The sequence below is a fragment of the Gobius niger genome (genome assembly GCF_951799975.1).
Source record: "Gobius niger genome assembly, chromosome: 11".
NCBI classification, from domain to species: Eukaryota; Metazoa; Chordata; class Actinopteri; order Gobiiformes; family Gobiidae; genus Gobius; species Gobius niger.
Window position 1 is genome coordinate 16,308,043 of NC_136862.1, and position 22,773 is coordinate 16,330,815.

The 22,773-nt window shown below is 41.5% G+C and overlaps 1 protein-coding gene across 2 annotated transcripts; it reads right to left on the reverse strand.

The window, feature by feature from the left end:
* Positions 1-228: 228 nt before the first annotated feature.
* On the reverse strand, positions 229-21,564 carry nectin3b (nectin cell adhesion molecule 3b). 2 transcript variants are annotated; one of them, XM_079565719.1, is made up of 8 exons: positions 21,373-21,564; positions 15,510-15,857; positions 15,000-15,299; positions 14,488-14,605; positions 14,203-14,354; positions 4,710-4,854; positions 1,945-2,047; positions 229-1,167 (listed from the first exon to the last, which is right to left on the reverse strand). In XM_079565719.1, exons 1-8 carry the CDS (start codon positions 21,467-21,469, stop codon positions 1,009-1,011), a joined length of 1,422 nt encoding a protein of 473 aa, XP_079421845.1. In that variant the 5' UTR covers positions 21,470-21,564; the 3' UTR covers positions 229-1,008. The 2 variants fall into 2 exon arrangements, with proteins under 2 accessions (XP_079421845.1, XP_079421844.1); XM_079565718.1 differs by lacking the exons at positions 229-1,167; positions 1,945-2,047; positions 4,710-4,854 and adding an exon at positions 9,259-12,627.
* Between the last annotated feature and the right edge of the window lie 1,209 nt (positions 21,565-22,773).

Consider the following 22,773-nt stretch of genomic DNA (forward strand, 5'->3'; position numbering starts at 1 on the left):
AATTAAAACACATAATTGCTTATTGCATTTTAGCCTTACACTTATAATTTTATAAACATCTACAAACAGGCCTGATTCTGATAAATCAATTCCGTGCAATATAATTTTGTAGTAAAAATATCTTTTTCTCAACAGTCTGGCTGTAGTACTTCATGTGGTCACAGTGTGTCACTCTTGTCAAATATCTAAGTTTTGTGCATACAGACAGTCTGGGCGCCTCCTGACAGTTTAAATAGCTTTATATTACCTCAAACAGGGCTATTAAGCATAGGCGGCTCATTCTCTGTGATGGAAAGCTGAGGGTACAATGATAGCCTTTATGAAGGAGTTTCACTAAAACATTCTCTTCAATTCAAACACTGGATTCAAGGACACTCTCTCTCTCCACAAGTCGTGACTCAGCTCTCTCCTGTGTTTAGTTTGAGGAGCCTCCTGAAAACATCAGACTTCATTCAGCAGTCTTATATAGGACCAACTCATTTCTACGTCCTTGTGGATAGAGCAGACAATTCATTTCAAAATACACGACTGATTACATGTTTTATTACAGTAACACACTATGGCAATATGGCACTTAAGCACTAAGTTAGTCTCTTCCCTTTAGTTGCCGACTGCATTGTTTTATAGCAAAATATACATAATAACAACTATGTTTTCCCATATTCTCCCAAATCAACCAATACTTACATAAGCTGCTTTTTAAGATAATGTTCCTTGTGTCAGTGTGACTTTTTTTAATCCATTTGATCTGACAAAAGTCTCAGCAAAGGGTTTGGCCCAAAATCAGATAATATTGATAATATGAGGTAAAGACGAGGTTTCCTATCCATATCTATTATGTGCAGTACATACAGAATTCCAGCTTATAGGCCTATTATGTTTTTGTATCATGTTACCACTGGTACAGAAGGCCTATGTACCGGAGCAGCAAACATGAACCACATTATAACAAATGTCCACTGCAAAAGAAAGTTCTTGAGTTGCATCGCACGCCATTCCTGTATTGTATTATACATAGTGTTCACGATGGTTGATGTAGACCCGCTCTGTCCACTCCAAGCGGGACGACTGTTGGGTGGGGCTCTGCTGTTTCACTCTAGCCCTTGAGGGAGGAGGCTCGGTGTTCGGATGGTCTGTTTGGTCGTACCTGCGCCCTGCCCTGCGAGCCTGCAAACAGACACATGTAATCGGCTTTATCGGCTGATTGTTTAGCACCTTCCACAGAGATGGTCACAAAGCGCTTTACATGGGGCAATTCACTCCTACACCCATATGTACATGTTATTAGTGGTAGGAAATCCAGAGTACCTGGAGGAAACCTACACAGACACAGGGAGAAGAAGCAAAATCCATAAAAGGATATTCTGGCTGTGAAGCACAAGCGCTAACCACTGCGTCACTGAGAGCCCATTACACGCTCCATGAAGCCAAGTCTATTCATTGTATAGAAGCAACTAGTCAGTGTTACTTATATAAGCAAAGCCTGGATAACAGTTTTGCTATAACACTGAAAACATCAGTGATAGTGTATAGTCTATATCAAATAAATATGTAGTTAAATACGGTGGGATTCGTTTACTTGAGACAGGACTGGGGTAAAGCACATACTAAATTTGTTAAAAAGTTATCAATTTAGAAGCAGAAATGCTATAGAAAAGTGAAGACTCCTGAATTGTTAAGTTGGTTTTGGCCCCGTTCATAAAATAAACATCTATTTTTGTACGAAGACATTAATAAAACATACATTCGCTGAGTAAATAAAATATAAAACATTTGAGCCAAAGACATAGATTTAGCTTCCTACAGAATAATAACTTCACCTTCCTGTCTTGAAGCTTACAGATAACTTCAGCGTTTGGATGTTTATTTGTGGCTCATTGATCATCATTATCCTGCCAAGTCTAAGCATTTTCCGTGTAAAGAAGGCGCTCTGATTCAGAATACCTGACACAGCCAGGCCACCTGCGATGCATGGACACCAATAGGAACGGCGGGCGCTCTCTCTGAGTAGGGAGGGGGCGGCTTGTGCGTCGGAGGGAGTTCAATCCTTGGGACAAAAACAGAAATGGTTTGGATGGATTCATCAAGAGCAATTGCTAAAATAACAGGAAAAAGCCTTTTAAATTGATTTTTATTCAGACTGCCCAGGGTAGTATGGGATCAATGCACTTTGCAGAAACATTAAGACGATAAGGTTCATTGAGAGTGAATTCCCAAAACAGCACTAAAACCAACCCACTCCACTGACCACAGTTATTCATAAAACCATATCATGACAGACATTGATTTCCCAGCACCGTATATCACTCTAAAGTGTGCCTCTTTCGTTCTGGGGATAGGAGGTGATAAGAGTGGGGGTAATGTGCTGTCCCTCCTGTCCCGTGCAGCTCGGAGAGAGATGGCCCTTCCTCCACCTCCTCCTGTCAGCCCACAGGACACTGAGCCAGGGTCACACTTAAGATGCTAAGTTTGTCGTAGCCACAAACCAACTTAGCATCTGTAGTGTAGTGCAGTGAGGCAGCGGACACAGACATGCACATTGTTATGTTCAACACAATAAGCCACGTGTTCACATGAATACATATTATTTTGTCTCTTTAATCATTAGATACATTATGTACAAACACCTACAAAAGATCAGGAGACACTGCAGGTGACATTTTGTCAGTTAGTTTTCTCTGAATCAGTGTTTCACCATAAATTTATTTGGGTAATTAATAACTTCAGGAGCAATTTTCTCAAAACGCATTTTTCTCACATTGAGGCGCCAGCATCTCCACATAAATAGCACCAACACCAAATCTCTTTGGTGTTATATCTAATGTCCAGCCTGATTAATTGTCCCTTGAACCATTAAAACAAAGAAAAGGTTGAATTTCTACAGAAGATTTCCATAATAATTACCTTGAGACAAAATTAACCAAATGTTTACATCTAAAACACCAACAAAATAAACCCATGAGTTTAAACTTAGCTCTGCTCATTATTTAAGCAATTCTATCTATAAAATCCACGTGGAATTTGCAATACATTTCCACCTTGATTTTAATGTCAGTAAACAATAGTTAAACATTTTCTCTTTTCACCTGCAGTGTTGTGTTTTCATGGTTCTATCAACAAACATGAACGTACAAGGCTCTTTAAGAGATAGTTTTAGATGCTCTGTAATAAAATGTTCCACTTCCTAAAGGTGGTCTTTTGTAGCTTATTTCAAATTGTTGGCTTTGTCGCCAGCCAACAGTGCTGTTTTATTTGGCTTTTATGAGCTGGCACTCAATAAACACAGAAAAAAATCTGCCAAAAACTAAAAATTGGAAGATGAGTCAACATATTCCTGGAGCAAGAAGAAACCCCCCAAAAATCTGTCACAATGGCGTGGGTCTGGTATAAAACAGTCACACAGGCGAATGAAATGAGACTTCGCTCAGGAAGGACATCTGACCTAAAATCCATTTATATGTAAATCATTTAGGTTTGGAAGAAGATTACTGTGATGAGGAGAAGGGAAAGAAAACAAAGGAAAGTAGTTTATGAGGTTTACCATAGTTATTTAATTAAAGTGCACGTGTTAGACTATCCACTTCAATGTATTTAACAATATAATGATAAGACTTTACCTTTTTCCTGAAAACATTAACTATCAACCAGGATTTTACCAGAACTATTAGGTCTAAATGAGGACGACTTAACCAGGACAAAAGCATGTACCGACTTGAACTGAACCAGGACTTCATCAGACCACCTATCACTACATAGAGAGGGGAGGGACTGCCACCAATCCGCTCGTCCTGCCACTTTTTTATAATGCAGTGCATAGGCACCGGCTTAAAAATAGCAAGAGAGAAACTTGAGAAGGATTTAAGCAACTCAACGTGTTACCCAAAGCAGCGGAAACTTGACAGTCGTTTGTAGAGTAGCAATCTTCTTGAGCTGTTATGTACACAGAAATAGGTGAAGGCACCACCCTGCGCGGGCACAGATAGGGTTCCCAGGCTCGTTGCTTTGATTTGTATGTGAGGAGTAGAAGCTAATCAGGATTATTGGACACATTTGTCTTGTTTTAAGGCCTTTCATACCAAAGGCTTTCAGTAGCATCACATCTCATCACCGGACACCGATTACACGCCTTTGTTTTTATTCACTTGAGTGTGAACGTTCAGCCCACATAAAGCATTCGGATGGCATGCGCAGGGCTGTAGCGACATGGGACAGTGCAATTTCTAAATAATTTAACCTCATTATTTGTCTTTCCACCAACAGTATCACAGGCAGCAGGAGCATTAGAGAAACTGAAGGGATGAGTGCACATTGCCAAAACTGGAATTAGAGTGGGTTCTGGTCAGGAAGTGTTCATGCATATACCCGCACTATTGCAAATTATTATTTTCATGATTATGACTATTATTATTATTACCACAGAACTAAACTTTTAACTGTTCAAACACTGCTCAACCATGATCGGGGACAACTGAATGAGTTTTACTTTTTAAATGGTTCAGATTACTAATTAAAAATAAAATACAAATAATAGAGTGCCTGATGTTGGTGGAAAAGCACCATATAAAAGACCATTTACCATTTATCTGAAGCCACTTAAATGTACTTTCTCCCGAAGATGTCTTTCTTTTGGGTTTATAAAACTCAATTGATATCAAGTCTTATGTTTTAGGCAGGGAAGAAAGAAGGCATAAAAGACTGGCTGGACTTACACTTTATCAGAGAAGGACGGCGGGGGGGCCTTGCGTGCGGTGACGATGACTATGATGAAAACGGTGATAAGGAAGAGGGCAAGGACGGCGCCCATCACAGCTCCGGCCACAGCGATGGAGTTGGACCTCTCGGCGCGGGACTGGTCTGACACAGAGGGGACACAGACGTCAGAGGGAACAACTCTTCAGAAAGTCATTCAGTGGAGAAGACAACCTGGACTCCTGGCATAGTGGCTGTGGGATTTGATCAGCTGTTTGGTGTCAAATGATCAATGTGTGCATTAGCCAGAGCAGTGGTTCTCAACTTGCGGGTCGAGACCTAAAAGAGAGTTACGGGACTTTGGGGGGAAATCACATTGTTTTTGATTTATTTTGATTGTCAGCCTCATCATCAATGGTGCACCAGACAACAGACAACAGAAAATACAGAATTTTGATATTAAAGTGAATATGACACAATAGAGACAATGTTTGCTAAAACATAGTTAACACGATTATATTTAAGATGTTGCTAAAGATTGTACTCAGCTTTCTTTAGTGCTTTCTTTTTATGGGATGTTTATAGTTTCACTTATTTATTGGACACCGACAGGAAGTGACATAGAAGAAGGTAAACAATTTTAAACGGTTGCCGTACCAACCATGTTAAGTCAGTGGGAAATGAGTCAAACTGCTTCATGTCAGCAGCTTAACAATTCTAACAAAAATAACTTTCCTGCTCAACATTTCTTCTTTTCTGCAACTGATGAACTTGCAACTGATGTCATCCTTCTAAACTAAATAAGTCATATTATCAAAAGCATTCAAACCTGTCACTTTAAGCATAAAAAGTGCCAGACTAAAACATGATATATTTTTTTTTATTATAAATTGAAATGTAAGAGGTGCGACGAGGTTAAGCAATATTTGGCCAAGGAATTACCCCAGTTGGTTATTCCATAATTGCCTTTTTCATCCCTGGTAGCACGGGCATGTTCCAAAATCACAATGCCTGGATTCATGAGGCTCACATTATGATTGATTCAGGGTCCAGGGACATCCTTCTTTTCCTACATGGATTAGTCAACACTGAGTCCAGACCTCAACCTCATTAAGTATCTTTAGGATGTGCTGGAGAAGGCTTTGCACAATGGTTTGACTTTTCCATCATCAACACTGTACAAGATCTGGGGAAAATGTAATGTAACACTGGATGGAAATAAACCTTATGACAACAATGCCAAAGCAAATGTGCCAGAGGAAGTGTCTGGGAAGTGAGTCTGTGCCTGCTCTGAATAAATGGTTGAGATGATCAGATGAATTATATCAAACCGTATTGCACAGAAATGCCTTCACACAATGTCCCTGACAGAACGATCTAATAAAATGTAATGAGCGCAACAACACGACTCTTTAAATTATAGACTGCTGCTGTTCTGTCTACTCCGCTGAAAATATGTGTAACACTTCAAAACTTTTAAGCCATTTCCATCACAACTGCAGCATCGCCAAAAAGTTTTTGGTACACGCTGTTCTTCCCAGAGTAATTGTAATGACTGCTATCAAACCCATCCATATTTCTCACAATTTATCCTTCTAAAATGTCAGAACAGGTTGAACTAGGCAGGTGAAAAGAGAGGCACAAATGTAACCCAAACTTTTTCATTTGAAGTCAAGTCCCAAGCATAAATGCCCAAACACTGGGCTCTGTGTGTGGAGATTATCAGGCAGCACTAAAGTCTGCAGAATTAGCCTGGTAACACCATATGTTTACATTCGCCCCATGCCGTCCGCTGGAGGGATTAGGATTAATACTGATTAAGATGCATTAAACTAACAGAACGGCACGCTTTGGCCAATCAGGGCAAATGTGTTAACCAGTGATTGCATGACACAGAAAAACTAAAGGACAGGAGGTGATGGAGGGAAAAGGGTGACTACGTGTGACACGCTCAATTCAAGTTGATTTAGCTGTTGAGGTGTGGGGTAAAAAAAAATCAATGAGCTGCTGAGATGGGAATCTTAAATAACGCTCCACTTTAAACACAGATTGAATATAGACCAGTCTCCTCATCAAAGGCTATTCCTCACTTCTTTTTACTTCTCTAAAAGGTTATTAATGTTGTCCACTGACTGTTTAACAATGTCAGATGAAGGCTGAGCTATAAGAGCCACTCAAACTGATGATGGTGACAATGAATGCCTATAAGTGAATAAACTAGTGGTACTGCAATTGTAAGAGGACAAAATGCTTCTGCTAAGATTTAGACTTAGTCCTGATGTAGATTTGGTTCGTGTCCACTTGGTTCAGTTGGCGTAATCCTGGTTTAGTCCTGATTTAGACCTGGATTTGTCCCCATATTTTATTTAATCCAGATGGTTCCTGGATGCCCAACTCAGCGTCTCCAGATTTGGTCCTAAAATGATCAGTTACTTGAAACTATTCTGAGTTGTGGATATTCTCTGTTGTGTTTTGACTGTTAACGTTCCCCCGTATGAAATCTTTTTGAGGAGGCCTGGATCTACTGTCCCCACACTGGGAACTGGCTCCAGCCCTAGACTTGGCTAATTTTTTTTTTTGCACTCTGTGTTCCACCATCCTCAGCATGAAACCCATAAAGGCACTTCATTCATCGAGGTCAGCAGAGAAGAGCTGGGACATCATGAATTAAACAGGGTGCACTGCGGTGGCATAGTGACAGTGGCATGGGAGAGGTATAGAGAGGACAACCCCCGCGCCCCCCCCCCCCCCTCTCTTCAACGACGGGGTTATGGGGGCAGCCCAGACAAGAAGACAAACTTAGGAACAGATGTTAACAGAAAACAATGGGGGAGGATGATGGGACTATTGCAAGTCCATGGTTTGAAAACAAAAAATGTCATCTGCTCCTATACCCTTTTTGCCTTTATTCATTTTAATTAAGACTAATAAGGCTTTAATAATGCGTGTTAGTACTTTTTCGGATTAAGACTTTATACACGGTTTAGACCTGGTGGTACTTGGAAGTTCACATATTTTACACAGTACTTGTTTGATATCAAAGAGCGCACCCTTCTCTGCAGTTTGAAGAGTTTCTTTTTGTGTTGTCCTGATGTATCCTTGGAAACTATTGTGACTCTTGCCAAAAGCACTCCCCACCAAAGGAATGACCCAAACCCACCAAACAATTACGATAGAAAAATAATTTAAAATTTAGCAACTAAGGGTCACAAATACTATCTACTGTATGTCAGCCGTGGTCTTGGATATGGAGAGGCCGGGCTGTGCCAATGTTTTATTGATGCGAGTTACCTAAAATTGCCAATTTATCTTCACACATTAGAAGCCCCAATGCATGCATCATTTTCTGTCCACTATATAAAAAGGAGCATATGCAAACGGTGCACAATAGTTAACAACTAGGGCTGTATAGATTTTCGTTATCATCCTTGGGTACAGCCTCTTAAGTGCATACGTCTGCATGTATGTACAGGTTAAGGCTCCTTTCCCTTCAAGGTTACAATGACAACTCCTTCTGCGGCAATGATAAGATCTCAGTTAAGACAGAGGGGTCACGTCAGGGGGGGGGGGAGGGGGCGCGTCTTCCCTGACCTGCTGTCCCGTGTCAAGGTCAATGCACCCAAAGCTGAACACCGTAACAACAAATGCCTCACAGTGAACAAACTAATCGTCCCATGGCGTCACACTTTTAACCTCCGGTCTCCCCCCTACCCTTCCCCTCTCTCTCCCTCTCTCTCTCTCTTTCCCTCTTTTCGGGCGGCCAGGTAGAGCGGGAGGAAGAGCGCCTCCGTCAGCCACTCCAGATGAGCCAGTTGCCATGGGGACAGTCAATGGGCTGGAGAGTGGGGACTCGGGGGCCAGACACAAAAACACTCAGCGTTTAATTTTACCAGCTGGTAGTCAGTGGGAGAAACGACGCAAGGGGGAATCACAATGAGCTGTAGGCGAAGAGAGAGAGAGAGAGAGACAGAGGGGGAGTTTCTTGTTAAAAAAATAAATAAAACACATGAGGGGGGAAGCCTGATCACCCTTGAGCGTGGCAAGGACCAGCGGACTCCGTATACGGCCCGTGAGCTTCACTGCCAACATCCCGTAGCGGAGATAAGGAGGAGAGAGAGAGGAATTTTTCGGATTACATCATTGTGGCGTCCCACTTGGATCGGTGGGGTGGGCTGGGGGGGGGGCGTGTGCGGCATTATAGGAGCTGGAGATGATGTCATTTGTAGAGGCACAAAGAAGAGACAGCAGTATGAGTAATGGCTTCAAGAGAAAAATTATAAATAAAAACTCACAGGTGCTAAGGTGCTTTATTGAACCAAAGAATCTCAAAATGACAAAAGAACGCTCTGCTCTTGTCACTAATGTTCTTTCTTTATATACAGTCACAAACATAAGGTGCTTTTTTGACAGTGAGAGTCAGTAATACTTGTTCATTTGAAAATAAATCAACAAAAGAGACCCTGACAAGAGTGTACAAAGTGAAGTACAGTCAATCAGCCTTAACATTATGACCACATTTCCAAAACGTAGCACCATATGCAATCAACTTACAAAAAGAAAAAGCTTTTTGCGATTTGTTAAATCTCCCCGGCACTCACTCTGGGACATCGCAGAAAGGCTGACAAGTGAGTGAGTGGGGAAAAGTAGACTCCATGTGCGTCAACATTGAGTCACAATAAGAATAAACTGAATGACGATACAATGGCAGCCCATATGTATCTTTAGGCTTGCCCATTTCTAAACATTTAACGCAACAACCTTTAGGGGTAAAAAGTCCACCTGCTGACGGATACACTCATAACAAGAGCCAGTGGTCATATTGCTAGAGCTGATCCCATTACATCAACATTAAATTCAAGCATTTTTGTATCTTTAAATGCTTCTAGGTTTGCAGCTACACTGTGTGGACACAGGTTTCAGAATATGGCACTACAGAATTCATAACACGCTGCAATACATAGGAACAAATAGGCAACTTTCAAAACAATACAACTTCCACAACTAAAATATAGTACTTTCTAAGCATCTAAGGCACAAGTTGTATTTCTAAACTCAAAGATACTGGTGACTACATGAGACCCTCTTTTATCATAGAGTGAGCAAACAAGCAAGTCAAGCAAAAATAGTCATATTGATTAGTGGCATTTCCGTCTTAGTGCATAGAAGCAAAAAGGGTCAGGGTTCACGGCCACTTCCTGTTCCACTTTGCTGCATGTGAGTGGGCAGAAAAGCAATTTAGCCCCACCATTATCTTTCTATGTGGTTATATTACAAGGCAAATAAACATATTTCCCTTTTACATACAGTGTTGTCCAGATTTAATCACGAACAGTAGCTTGTTTAGGAATTGGCACCTGAAAGTGGGCCCCTAAATGAACACAAAATGTCGGTGCCAACCTCGGCACTAGTTGCATAACTCATCATTGAACTGCGTCAAAGGGGCGACGTCATAGGATTCACTGCAACGAACTTCAAACAGATATTAGGCTGCCCCAAAAAAAAAATCTCTAAATACTCACAGGACCAATACAACCCCGTGTCTAAGTGGTGGGAGCTCATTTGCGTCATATTTTATAGCCTTTACTCATGGGACTGTGCACTGCTATTGCACAAATAAGACATTCATGTAACACTTGTCCGCAAAGTGCCCAAACAGTGAGGTCCAAGACAAAGAAAAACTATTAGCAACATCTTTCTACGCACTAGTGCACCTGGCAGTCATTCGGATAAAAAAGCTCAAATATGAACATATAACAGACGTTCGGCAGTAACCTGCCAAGTGTTTATAGGTAGTAATACTAGTAGAAAAACTGAGTTGTTTGTTGCACAAATCACATTCAACCTCACAACTAAAAAATGCCTAATCGCAAATAACACTCATTTCGATGGCAGTTAAGTTTATACAAAGTGGCATCAAGAATCCAATGTTGTGAATAATAGCACTATTCATTATTATAAGCTTAAGTTAATACCTATGTGAAAACCTTTGACTGTTTCTAAATATGGCTACTGTGACCATACAACTAGGCTAGCATGCGTTGCCTGTCACAAACAAAACTGACAGAAACGGCATGATCTCCCTATTAAATTAGTGAAAATAATTTTGACCTGAAATATCACTAAAGGCTAGGAAACACATAACTGTAAAATCAAGTTACAAAAACTGATCAGTGCAAATATGTGAGAAAATGAGAGTGAATACATTTCCTCATACAAAAAGGTGAGTAGGCCATTAGTATAGCACATATATGTATCTAAATACCTGATCTGCCCTGTACATGTGTGGCACGCTTTACGTAAAAAGAAAACTTAATACTTAAGAGGAAGGTAGTGGCAGCTTGGTAAAAATTAAACCACTATCATTTTTGAGTGCACATAATCAACCCCTGAATGGGTCCTTTATGTAATTAAATACTTGTGACTGAGAGGCGAGAGCCTGGTGACCGCCATACTTCAGCCCGCTCTGAACAATGCCCCTGCTGCTTCATCTACAGGAGACCTGGGTTAGTGCAAGAGTGCAAATTTTCATGTAATAAATCAGGATTAGAAGGACAATAAACTGTCTAAAATGAAAAATGTGGTTAAATGCAAACATTCCTGATCATTTCTACAATATCTGAAGGGTAACATCTACCAGTGAAACTGTATATCACCTGAGTGTATGGCAAACCCATTACTGCTCGGTCCCGTCCGCATCAACGGGACGGGTGTATCAATAATATAAATGTTTTGGTTCCCAGTCCACACTGTAGGCATAGACAGGATGTGCCCATGGACAAAAATTAAATTGCCCCAACTAAAAGGTGGCTGTGCCCATCTAAATGGCAGTGCATTATATTAGGAAAGTGAAGTCCCACTGCTTATAGACAGCAGGTACAATTTGCCACAGCACAGATGATGGATTACAAAAAAATCTAGTCACTCTTACTTTTTCCACTCAATTTAGCAAGTAATAAATATTAACTAACAAATACAAAGTACATAAATCTCAATTCAGTAAATCAAATGCAAAAAATAAGCATTACATTTATGACCCACTTGAACTAAATGTTTGAATCAAATATTCAGTCTCTGAAGATTCAACAGAACCTAGTCATTCAGAGTTTGAATAACACAGAAACATCAAACAAACCTTAAAGAGGCTGCGATTCAGTCTGTCCACTTTTCATAAGAAAACAGTGTCATCGAGGGACACAATGATACGAATAAACTACAAACTTTTGTTCATCTATCGAGACTAAAAAATGCTCTAGTTAAATCCTACGTTTGCAGCTCGTCAAACGTACCACTCTCTGCGCGAAATAACAGAGCCATCTTTGTGGGCCACATAGTCGCCCTCTGGCCCGCTGTCGTAGCAGTCATCTGACAGATAGGGGGAGCAGTTCTCCAGGGATTTCCCAGGGGGATACCTGGTTTTAGCCTGTCGTGGACTGGGGTACGGCTTGTGGTCACTTGGTGTACTCTGATGATTCTGGTGATTATGCCGATTATGTTGTCCACTCTCCCTCATTGCTCGAGTGTAGCCATTAGCGGGATAGTCTTCGCCGTGATAGCTGTTATGATTACGCCGCTCACGCTCCTCTTTGAGCTGTCGGTCGCCCCATTCCTCCCGATCATGGTCCGCCTGGCTGCCTCCTTTGGTGGGCTGGAGCTCGTGTTGTGTAGGTTTCTGCATGTCATTGTGGCCCAGGTAGTGCTTGTTGTAGTATGCCCCGTGAAGAGACTGCTGTTTCCTGAAGTAAAGCACTCCCGCCAAAGACAGCACCAGCAGCAGGAACAGGGCCCCGCCCACTGCCCCGCCCACTACGGACCCAACATTACTGACAGGAATGGCTTGAAGAGTAGGGGAGCTGAGGAGCACGTGGCCCTTTTCGTCCGCTAAGGAGGAGGAGGCGGTTAGCACAGGAGCAGTGATGGTGGAGGGCATGGCGGGAGGCTCTAATGAGGGGAAAAGGTGGGGAGAAGAGGGAGTGGAGCAGAGAGATGGACAGAGAAAAGAATGTCAACTACATTTCTCTAAGCTGGGAGAACAACATACACCATAGTCACTATGATGACACTGGAGAGTACACACTGCTCAGAAAGTTGTGGTTTGCATCTGGAAAGAATAATTTCTAAGTCTAGTGTGTAAATAAGGCTTGGTACGTGCACAGAAGCTTATAAAATAATCATTGTTTCCATAAATAAAGATTTTCACAGTCTTTCATTGACTTAGAAATGTTTATAGAACTTGTTTTGTCAATTTGTTCAAATTAAACAAAACAGTCCAAACAACTGTCTTTTCTTTGCCATGGGGACAAACCCGATTTATTATTAATAATTAGTCAAGCTAGTGTTAAAACAAATCAAAGCCTTCTGAGCAAAACATGTAAGTCCAGGGGATAAAAGCATTAGAAAACATGGATTTAAGTGAATTGTATGAGTAATTCTTGTGGCTAACATAGTTAGATGTTTAATGGGACTGACAAATTGTGTTATAGATTTCTTAATGCTGCCATGGAAATATCTAACGCAAGTTCTCTTTTCAACACAATGCCTATGTTTTTGTCATTCTAAACTCTAGCCCAATGCAGCTCTGCATTGCATCTATTAGACGAATGAGGAGTGATACCCACAAAGAAAAGCCTAGGCCATAATCAGAAGGAGCTGAAACATTGGAAAGAATCTGAGTCTAAAAGCCTTAATGGGGCAGAATTGCTCTGCCACTTCAAACTAAATGCCAGGCCAGATGTGAGGTGGAGATTCACATCCGAGAGATCAGAAACATGAACCCGGAGGACCGAGTCCAAATGAATGAAAGCTCTGAGCAGGGGGGGGGCACTGGAGTTATGGACCCTACCACAACACACATAAAGAAGGGCACGTCGACATGTGTAAGCTGCACATAGACATACAGGTCCTCTCAAAGGAAAATGAAATATGGATGATAAATAATAAATAAGAGTTGAAAAGAACTCCTTAATGTTTTATGAATCTGGGACATCATCTCACAGTGAGGCTGCAGGCTTCTGCCTCTTACTGCATGACACAAGCAAAAGAAAATGAACCACAGAAGTGAGAGAGAGAGAGAGATGTAAGAGCAATCACATCACAGGCTCAGCTCCATTCACAAAGAGCCTCCACAGACCAGAGTTTATACAACCAGAGGAGCATGCTTACGTTCAGCAGGGAAACATACAATGTACATGCAAAGAACTGCTCTGAGCTACTGTGCAGTATGAAAGACCCAAAACATGTATCTGTCCAAGAAACACCCAACATTTAGAGACAGTATTAAGTAAAGCTAATGATCAGAAATATATCAGCAGACAATACTGAATCAGAGACACACAGCACAGACATGCTCTACGAGTCGAATGGCAGACCGCCAGCGAGAAACGAATGGGCTGAACCAGAGTCACATTTCAGGTGAAGGACATTGACACAGGCAGTGATAGTGCCATGACGTACACGTGCTTCCTGAGGGAAGGGAGAGCAATAGGAGTCAGCTGTGTTCGGTTAAACCCGACTCACCTTGTATGAGGATGCGCACATCCCGACTGCGGAGGTTGATGTCATTGGCAACCTCACACCTGTAAACTCCAGAGTCATTCCGCTGGAGGGGACGCAGGAAGAGCAAAGTGCTGTTTATTATCTCCACGCCTTCTGGCATTTCACTGTCTAATCTGGGAATCACAAGAAACAACATAAACTTTAGCGTCAGAAAGAATGTATGTATAACCTGTTTAACAAATGAAGGAAAATCACTCCTGTTGTCATTCTGATTTGACATTGCTCAAGTGTGGATAAACTCTTCACCTGATCCATCTGAAGTGATGAGCAGGAGGGTTTGCGTTGGCCTTACAAGTCATCTGAACATTTTCTCGACCAACAAACCAGTCTCCATCGTAGCCAACTACGGATATATCCGGAGCAACTACAGAAAGAAAAATACATTGTCAAAAATACTCGGCAACATGCAACGTGATAATAACGTTCAGCCAAGTTTCTAATTTTTATTAGTCAACACTTGCTTGAGAAAAGTCTGTTTTCTGCTCTGGACTGAGAGTAGGAATGGCCCAGAGGTATGAGCATGCTTTTAAAGACGCTCTAAGGTCACCTTATAAATCCATCTTCAAAAAGCCCAGCAGTGAATCACTGAGGCAAATAAAAGTTGCCAGCTTTAATACCATTGATTGCTCAACTTCTAAACATTAGTTTAAATGTTTGTGGACTTTCCTGCGTTTACTGAATGCAGACCCTGAAAAACATTTTAACAGAAAACTGAGCCGTAAAATCCCGCATGAGTTGAGCTCGTAAGCAGTACTTACATTGCACATTGAGTTGGTAGGGGATCCTGAAGTCAGTCTGCAGAGCTGGGTGCCGGACCACACAGGTGAGTGTGTGTCCCTGAACGTGGCGTGTGGGCTGCCACAGGTACCGCGCCTGAACGCTGGTGGTGCCATTGGCTTCATTATAAATCTGGACATCTGATTGGCCAAAGAGGTTGGACTCCCAGGACACCTCTGCTGCAGGTCGGGCACGCTCTGCGATGCAGGTGGCCACTATGGTCTCATTACCGCCATCAATGAGAGCAGTCGAACCAGCAGAGACATAGACCTTGGGCTCCACTAGTTGTTAAATGGAAATAAAGACAGGTTACAAATATGTTAAATGAAGCTTTTTGTTTTTCTGAATGCACATTGGCAACATTTGCAAGAACATATTTAAGCATGTAATAATGAAGTTAATTTAACCTTTAAAAGCTGTAGTAAGTACAGTGAATGGTTTGATTACTGTACCTAGGAAATCTTCCCACTCTGCTTAAACACGATACTTACCGAGCACAGTCACAGTTGTAGATGCTTGAGTGTTTCCCAGTGGGAAAGTTGCGACTTTACATGTGTACATTCCAACATCAGAGAAGCCCACGTTTTCCAGAACAATAGTGGCATCATGGGAGGAGGGTGAGCGGAAATACAAGCGCTGGCTGAACTCTGGTGGTATGGAGATGCCGAATCGAGGGTTGTACACAGCAACAGTGACGGAGCCGGTCGGCAGCCGCCGCTCCCATGAGCTCTGAGTGAGAGTGAGGTTTGAGCCCACATCCACGGTGCACTCCAGGGTCACGTTCTTCCCCAGAACAGCATTCACCTGCTTAGGGACAATCACCTGACTCCCCCACACTCCTGCAAACACAAAATATGTTTGCATAACAACCAGATATACATTGAAAATGTTGCTTCAGTTGATTATAAACAGAAACCTTTCTGAAACATGTTTAAGTTTGTGAGCTGTGCCAATGCCACAAGTTTTCAAACGCTCCAAAGTAGACCGAAGTAGACCTACTACATTTGTCCCGAACCTGGATGAAGACTGATCCATCACCTCACATTCATTCACACAGACAGGTTGTTGTCTTGCCCAAGGACACAATAAGAGCATGAATTCACCCATCCTTCAGGTTATGACTCGAACATTGAACCATCAGAGCCACTTTGACCCTAAACAGCCCTTAAGATCCAGCCTGGCACAGTCAGACTCCTCAGTGCAGCAGTCTGGCTCTCACTGAACAGATACACGAGCAACACACATGGCCGTACCAATACCACACACAAACACTGTCACAATATTTATATTGTACCGGTGTTACAAATTCAATGTAACCAAACTTTGTTTTTCTCATGGTGAACGCAGCTATTGCACAGTGAGGCCCTCAACATGAGGCATTTGGCCAGAGAAGAAGCTGCCGTTGAGGTGGATGACGAGGCCAGTTTGTACATAATACAATAGAGTAGAGTGCAACAGATTGATTAATTATGATTGATTATTGATGCTAAGTCTCAGGCAGTGGTGGTTTTCAGAGGTGAGCTTAAGCGTGTTCGCTCCTGGTGTCAGACTCTTCCAATGCACAGCTGACTGCCAGACTGAGCTAAAGATTTTACATCAAGAGTTTGAGTCAGACAGAGATTCATCCGTCTCTCTGCTTGTCCTTATCCAACAAACCTGGAGTTAAAAAGCTGTGAAGTAAAAAGTCCTGATCAAAAACTCAAAGGGAGACAGAGTAAAAGAAGGAGCAGAAACTGAAGATATGCAAACAGGACGATGACATCATCGGAGGGAAAAGAAAAGAGGCAGCTAAAAAGATCCCAAGTCACGTCTCCAAATGGCAAAAAAAAATCACTATCCCTATGGAAAATAAAACAATTACGTCATCAGAAAATACTGGCCGTCCACAGCCTTAAAGTCACTTAACTGTAACAAGCTGCAAATATAAGACCCCTGTAAATCAGAAGCTGCTGTCTTCAGCAACTCACACAAGCTCTGACTGGCATTCAGCTAACACCTTTTTCAAATCAACTGATCAATTTTCATCAAACTATAATGTTTTTCATTGACGGCTCAATCCTATATGGGGGCATAACGTCATTATTTTCTGCTTGTAGTCTGTAGAGAAGATCAATATAAGATGCTTTTACAGTGCAGCAAACATTTATCCAACACCAAAATTAACCTGTTTTGTGAATCCATGCGATTTTACAAACTACTTTCACATTACAACTGCTGTAGAAACTGAAAGTATGAATAAATCCACATAAAGTGAGCCAAGAAAGCTGTACTTTATCCCTTTGTGAATACATAAAAGAGCTATAGTATTAATTTTTCATTTATGACATGATGACAACCTTACATAAGCGTGCCCTCATTCTCTTCAACTTGGATGAAAAAAAGATGAGAAAAGGGCAAACCTCTTTCTGATCTTTCAGTTTTTGCAGCATCTTTGACATAGCAGTAAACACTGAATTTCAGAAAACAGACTTCAGTGTTGAGAAGTGCTTTTGTTCTCATTGAATCAGTGCATGTAGATACTTTGGCTGCTAATATAATAATACAATGTGTCTCATTCACAGGCGCCGTACCAAACAGATTATAGATATCCAGCATCAAGGACACTTAGCTCCCAGAGGACTCCACAGCTCGTTCTCACTTTAGTCAATATTACCTTCACACGCACCACTCGTGTGCCAGGCAGCAGTGTATTAATATGTGTGTCTCGCCACAGGGCAGCGTGTCGTGTTAAAAGTGGAAATCGGAACATAAACGCTAAAGTGTTCAGGGCAGCTGTGCAAAACGGGACAAGATCAAGATAAAAGGATAAATGCTCACTTGACTCGCCTGAACTTAGCCGACCTTCACAGTAACTTTCTGTCCATGAACTGATACCGCCGCAAACTGGTCGGTGTCTGTTAGTGCTCCTCTCATGAATCATCATTATCGACTTTACATAGAAGATATACGAGTACAAGCGGCTTACGCGCTCCTCGGAAAAAAACCTGGGCTCCTGGGGCGTCATATCCATCGCATTGTGCAACCTAAACCAGGGAACCAGACGCTCTCAAGCCAAGTAGCAGCTCCGAAGGATTGCTACATTACTATTTAGTATATATTGGGTGTAGATTATGACGAGTCACGTTTTAGATGCATTTTCTTTTAAGCCTGAACTATCTGAGCGACACGGTGGCGTAGCAGTACACAGCCAGAAGGCCCCGGGTTTGATTCCCACCTGGACGGGGTCTTTCTGTGTGGGGTTTGCATGTTCCCCCCGTGACTTTCCTCTGGGTACTCTGGTTTCCCCAACCACTAAAAAATGTACAATAGGTTAATCCTCCAGCGTGTATGTGGAGAAGGGTCCCCAGACGCCTGTCCACTGCTCCTACAATAATTATGGCTTGCACTTAAATTGCGCTTTACAAGCCTGTGTTACCAAGTTTCTCAAAGCGCCACACTGCAGTTATTAGTCATTCACTCAACACTCTGTGAAAAGCTACTTTTGTAGGGTCGCCTGACGGAAGAGAGGCTGCCAATCTGTGCCATCTTCCCCACGACCACTGCGAACCACTCACACACTCATTCACAAGCACTAACCACTGCACCACCACCTACAGATTCCCCGTGCAGCATTGACGGATGGGTCAAATGCAGAGGACCAATCAAGTATACCTTAATTTTAACCTGTAAACATTTAAGTAAATATAATATAATAGGGAAACTCGAGTCAATTGTGTTGAAATATCATCGTTACCATGGCAAACTCCACCTAAGGCCCAATTAGGTGCCATTCAAGCATATGTAATTAGCTCTCTGTCACTTTTGCTTTGTAAAAGTATCTCAAGTCAAGAAGGTTGGATATTCCGCACCTAAAATGATGTTCATAAATCTTGTAAGGTGAAAAATAAAGACAACATTTTTGACACAACGTAGATAAAGAGCTGAATCCAGCCCATAACAGTAGAACCACTCATTATCATGTGTCCATCATAGACCATCAAAAGCTTCTGTTTTGACGTGTCTCACTAATGTTTACTCTCCAAATCTTGCTGGAAGAAAATCAGCTCTAAATAAAGCACTTCAAGATCGAGAGAAAAGAATAGCCACACATTATTTGAGCTCTATAACACCATGACCTGTTCTCTTAGCAACAACATGAATCGTGAAATATACTTGTTCTTGTAGCAGCAGACAAGGACAAACACTTCATGCACCTGTAACTCAGGAAGGATGTACTTGTGGTAGATTTTTGGGCTCTCAATGGCGAAAGCAATCGGAGTTTATCTATATACATATAAAGAAAAAAAAGTGTTTAAAAAGTTTGGGAAGACTTGTGTATAATAGAAACAAAATATTGGCTGGGAATCTAGTTTACATTCAACAGAGGGACAAGGTCAACCCTTTTACAGATGTGCAGCTGATTAAAGTTCAGTGAACCTAAAGGAAACGCTTAATCCAGTATGTAAAAGGATCATGTGAAATAACAGTATGTTTTGTCAATTCACAGTAGTGCATATGCATGCAGCAGGGGGTCTGCAAGCACATTTGCATATCTCAGTCTGCTTCATCTTTAGGTCTAAAACCTATGCAGTGTTTCTACAGCAGGGGTCTCTGGCAAAGTGGATCACGATCAAGGGACTTCTCCTCAAACAAACTGTGCAAGTGCAACACGCCTGCTTATATTATTCACTCGTTTGAACTAAGCTGATATAGGTCAGAGATGTAGGAGTCACACTTGCAAATATTAGGCTGTGGGACGTATATTATAGTAGTTAGAGGCATTAGGGCTGCACAATATATCACAAAAAATATCGCGATAATGGGTGATGCAATGTCGGTATTGCAAGAAGCCACAATATATCGCAACATAGGGCTGGGCGATATATCGATATTTACGATATATCAATGTATGTTTAAATGAGATATGGAAATAGACCATATTGTGTATATCGGGATATTTCAAATTCAGACAAGCTATTAAGTTAAAAAGAAACAGGTCAAGCTGATTTTTTACTTTTTTTTTTTAAAGGTATATCTTATTCTTAAACTGAGCTCTTTATATATAAATATAAATGCTGCTCTATTTTATTTTCTAGGCTATTTTTATTTAAATGTGCACCTTACGGACCTTCGTTATACTGTGTTTATGAGTACATTTTATAGTGAGTTTTCAATAAAACTACCCATATTTGGCTTTGACTTAACATTTCCTTTCACAGCTGTCACTTTGCGGAACAAATATCGGGATATATAATCGTACATCGATATTCAACCAAAATATATCGGGATATGACTTTTGGTCCATATCGCCAGGCCTATCGCAACATCACTAAAGTCTTCGTCGGACTGAGATCGACCCTTTTTTTTTACAAATTCAGCCAAAAACAAACAACGCATTGAACTTAGAAATGTGTAAAAGTTCAGTTTTAGTTAAACATCCCTGACTTAGTTCAATTTTAGTCCCGTTTTGGTACCGATGTCGTCATTTTTATAAGTCTTCTATTGACACAATTGTTGAAAAAGTAGTTACTTACAATTTGTGTTTTATTAGAATGAAACATATCGTATCGAAATGGTTCAGTGAAATATTGTTATCGCGATATTGCACAGCCGCATCGCATATCGCAAGTTGCGTACTTCAATATCGTTCAGATCGCATCATCTTAAAAAACTTGGCCATAGTCTTTTTTTTTTCTTTCCTTCAGTAAGGCTGGCACTGGCAGGGTATGTTGAAGAAAATGCAGATATTGGAATTCAAGCTGCTGTACTTCGTCGTGTAGTTTTGTTGCAAAGTGAACTAAAGTTGTATTGTTTGTTGGTGCGGACACGCCTGATTAACGCCTTTAATGAGCCCGTCCCGGAGTGCACTGTGCCTGACCCTAAACTCCTCCATGCGGCCACCGATCCCATCACATTCAAACACGCTTTACACGGCTATGCTTTAAGTTTCACACGACTTACCATTACATTGCAAGTGGCCCTGAAGCTCGCATTGCAACTCATTATTCCCCAATTGATTACCCAGCTAAGTGATGGCTGAGTGGTAATAGTTCGCTAATGGAGTCAGCGCTAAGTGCCTCGGCTCTCAACCATATCTGTAGAAGCACCGTGGATGCAACCATCTCCAGCGGTACGAGAGGCTGGACCGTCCAAGTTAACTTTTTTTTTTTTTAATCCTGTATGCAAGAATCGCTGGCCATGTGGTTCTGCAAAAAAAAAAAATCAAAAAAAAAAATCACCCACTCTTTTTTTTTTCCTACACGGTGCTCGAGAATAGCCATTCCCCAAACTTCAGTGCAACGTTACAGGCTGCAACAAAAAAGAAAAAAAAGGAGAAAAAAAAAAAAAAACTATGGATGCAAACTGAGGACTCACCTGTGATGCTCCATAAAAGGCAACACAACACCACTTTGCGCTGTTGTTTCGCTTTGCTCGACCAGGAAGGCGCGACCATTGTAAAAGGCATCAACATTTATCTCGCCGGGCTGCACGACAACACTTCTGCTGGTCTACGCTCCCCTTCCCGTGCACACACAGTGAAACAGCGGCGATCCTCGGCAACAATCAGAGGGAGCTGCATGTGGACCGTACCATCTGCCCCGGAGCCGGAGGGGGGACGAGAGCTCACCTGGCATCCGAAAAGGGGCCTCCTCAGACGGTAACGAGCCGCCGCGTCCCCCCCCGAAGGAGCGGACCACTGAAACACGCATTACATCATCGCTGTTGATAACCCCACATTTATTGGTTTCTTATTTTAATCATGTTTTATTCTCTTTGTTTAGAGACCGCTCACCAGAAAGAAGGGACACTGGAGGAGAAGCAGTCTTGCAAATGCACCTGTCACATTTTTTTGTATCCTTATAAACCATTTAGGCAATGCTTTTTTATGTTAAATTAGATATTTCCAACCCAGGGCATTAAGAAGACGTAATTAGTTAAATAATTTCAGACGTGGATTGTCCCACTATCAGTCTGGGACCTATTGGTTATTTTGTATGTCCTTATTTCATACTTTTTTGAGGTTTTTTTTATTACTATCATATCTATCACTAATTGCTATAAATGCATATCTTGCAGGATATTCACTATTTAGCAGGTGGCAATTAACCCTATAGGCATATTGGTTTGGTCTAAATAAAGAACAATGCAACCTATTACCTTCATATTTGGTAGGTTTTCTGTTTTCTTTGATTCATGCTTTTATTTGCCCCTTTTTTGCTATATAATCCAGTTAAGTTCATACAACCTAATTGAATCAGTATTACCGATTTGTTAAGCACACTTGTCCATTCAACTTGGTCTATGAAGGCAGGACAACACATCCTCCCGCCTCTCCTGGTTTATTAAAGGCAGATCTTTCGTCAGAGGGACACATCTTTCAGACTTGCAGAACCCGAACCAGGTCAGTGCTTCCATCTAAACCTGGAAATGTCTTTTGCGAAGCCACAAGAGATACAATTATTCACCCATTCAATTGTAACTCCAGTGTATAAAAGCAAGGGAGCGTGCACACAGAAGGGGAACAGACTGACTTTGAGTAATCTCTCCAAATGAGTACAATGAGCACTGTGTCTGGGCTTCAGTTCGTTGAGTTATACTGCGTTTTGATTATGCTCCAGGATGGACATAATGACTACCAGACTACCAGGTCTCGCAAACAGAGTCAGAGCCGGTTCTATATTGTTAGTGTCTTCCCTAACTTTCAAGGATTAAGAAGTTTCCATTTCTATGTTTTCCAATATGAAAGGAAAAGGAGCTATACCTGATTGTACAAAG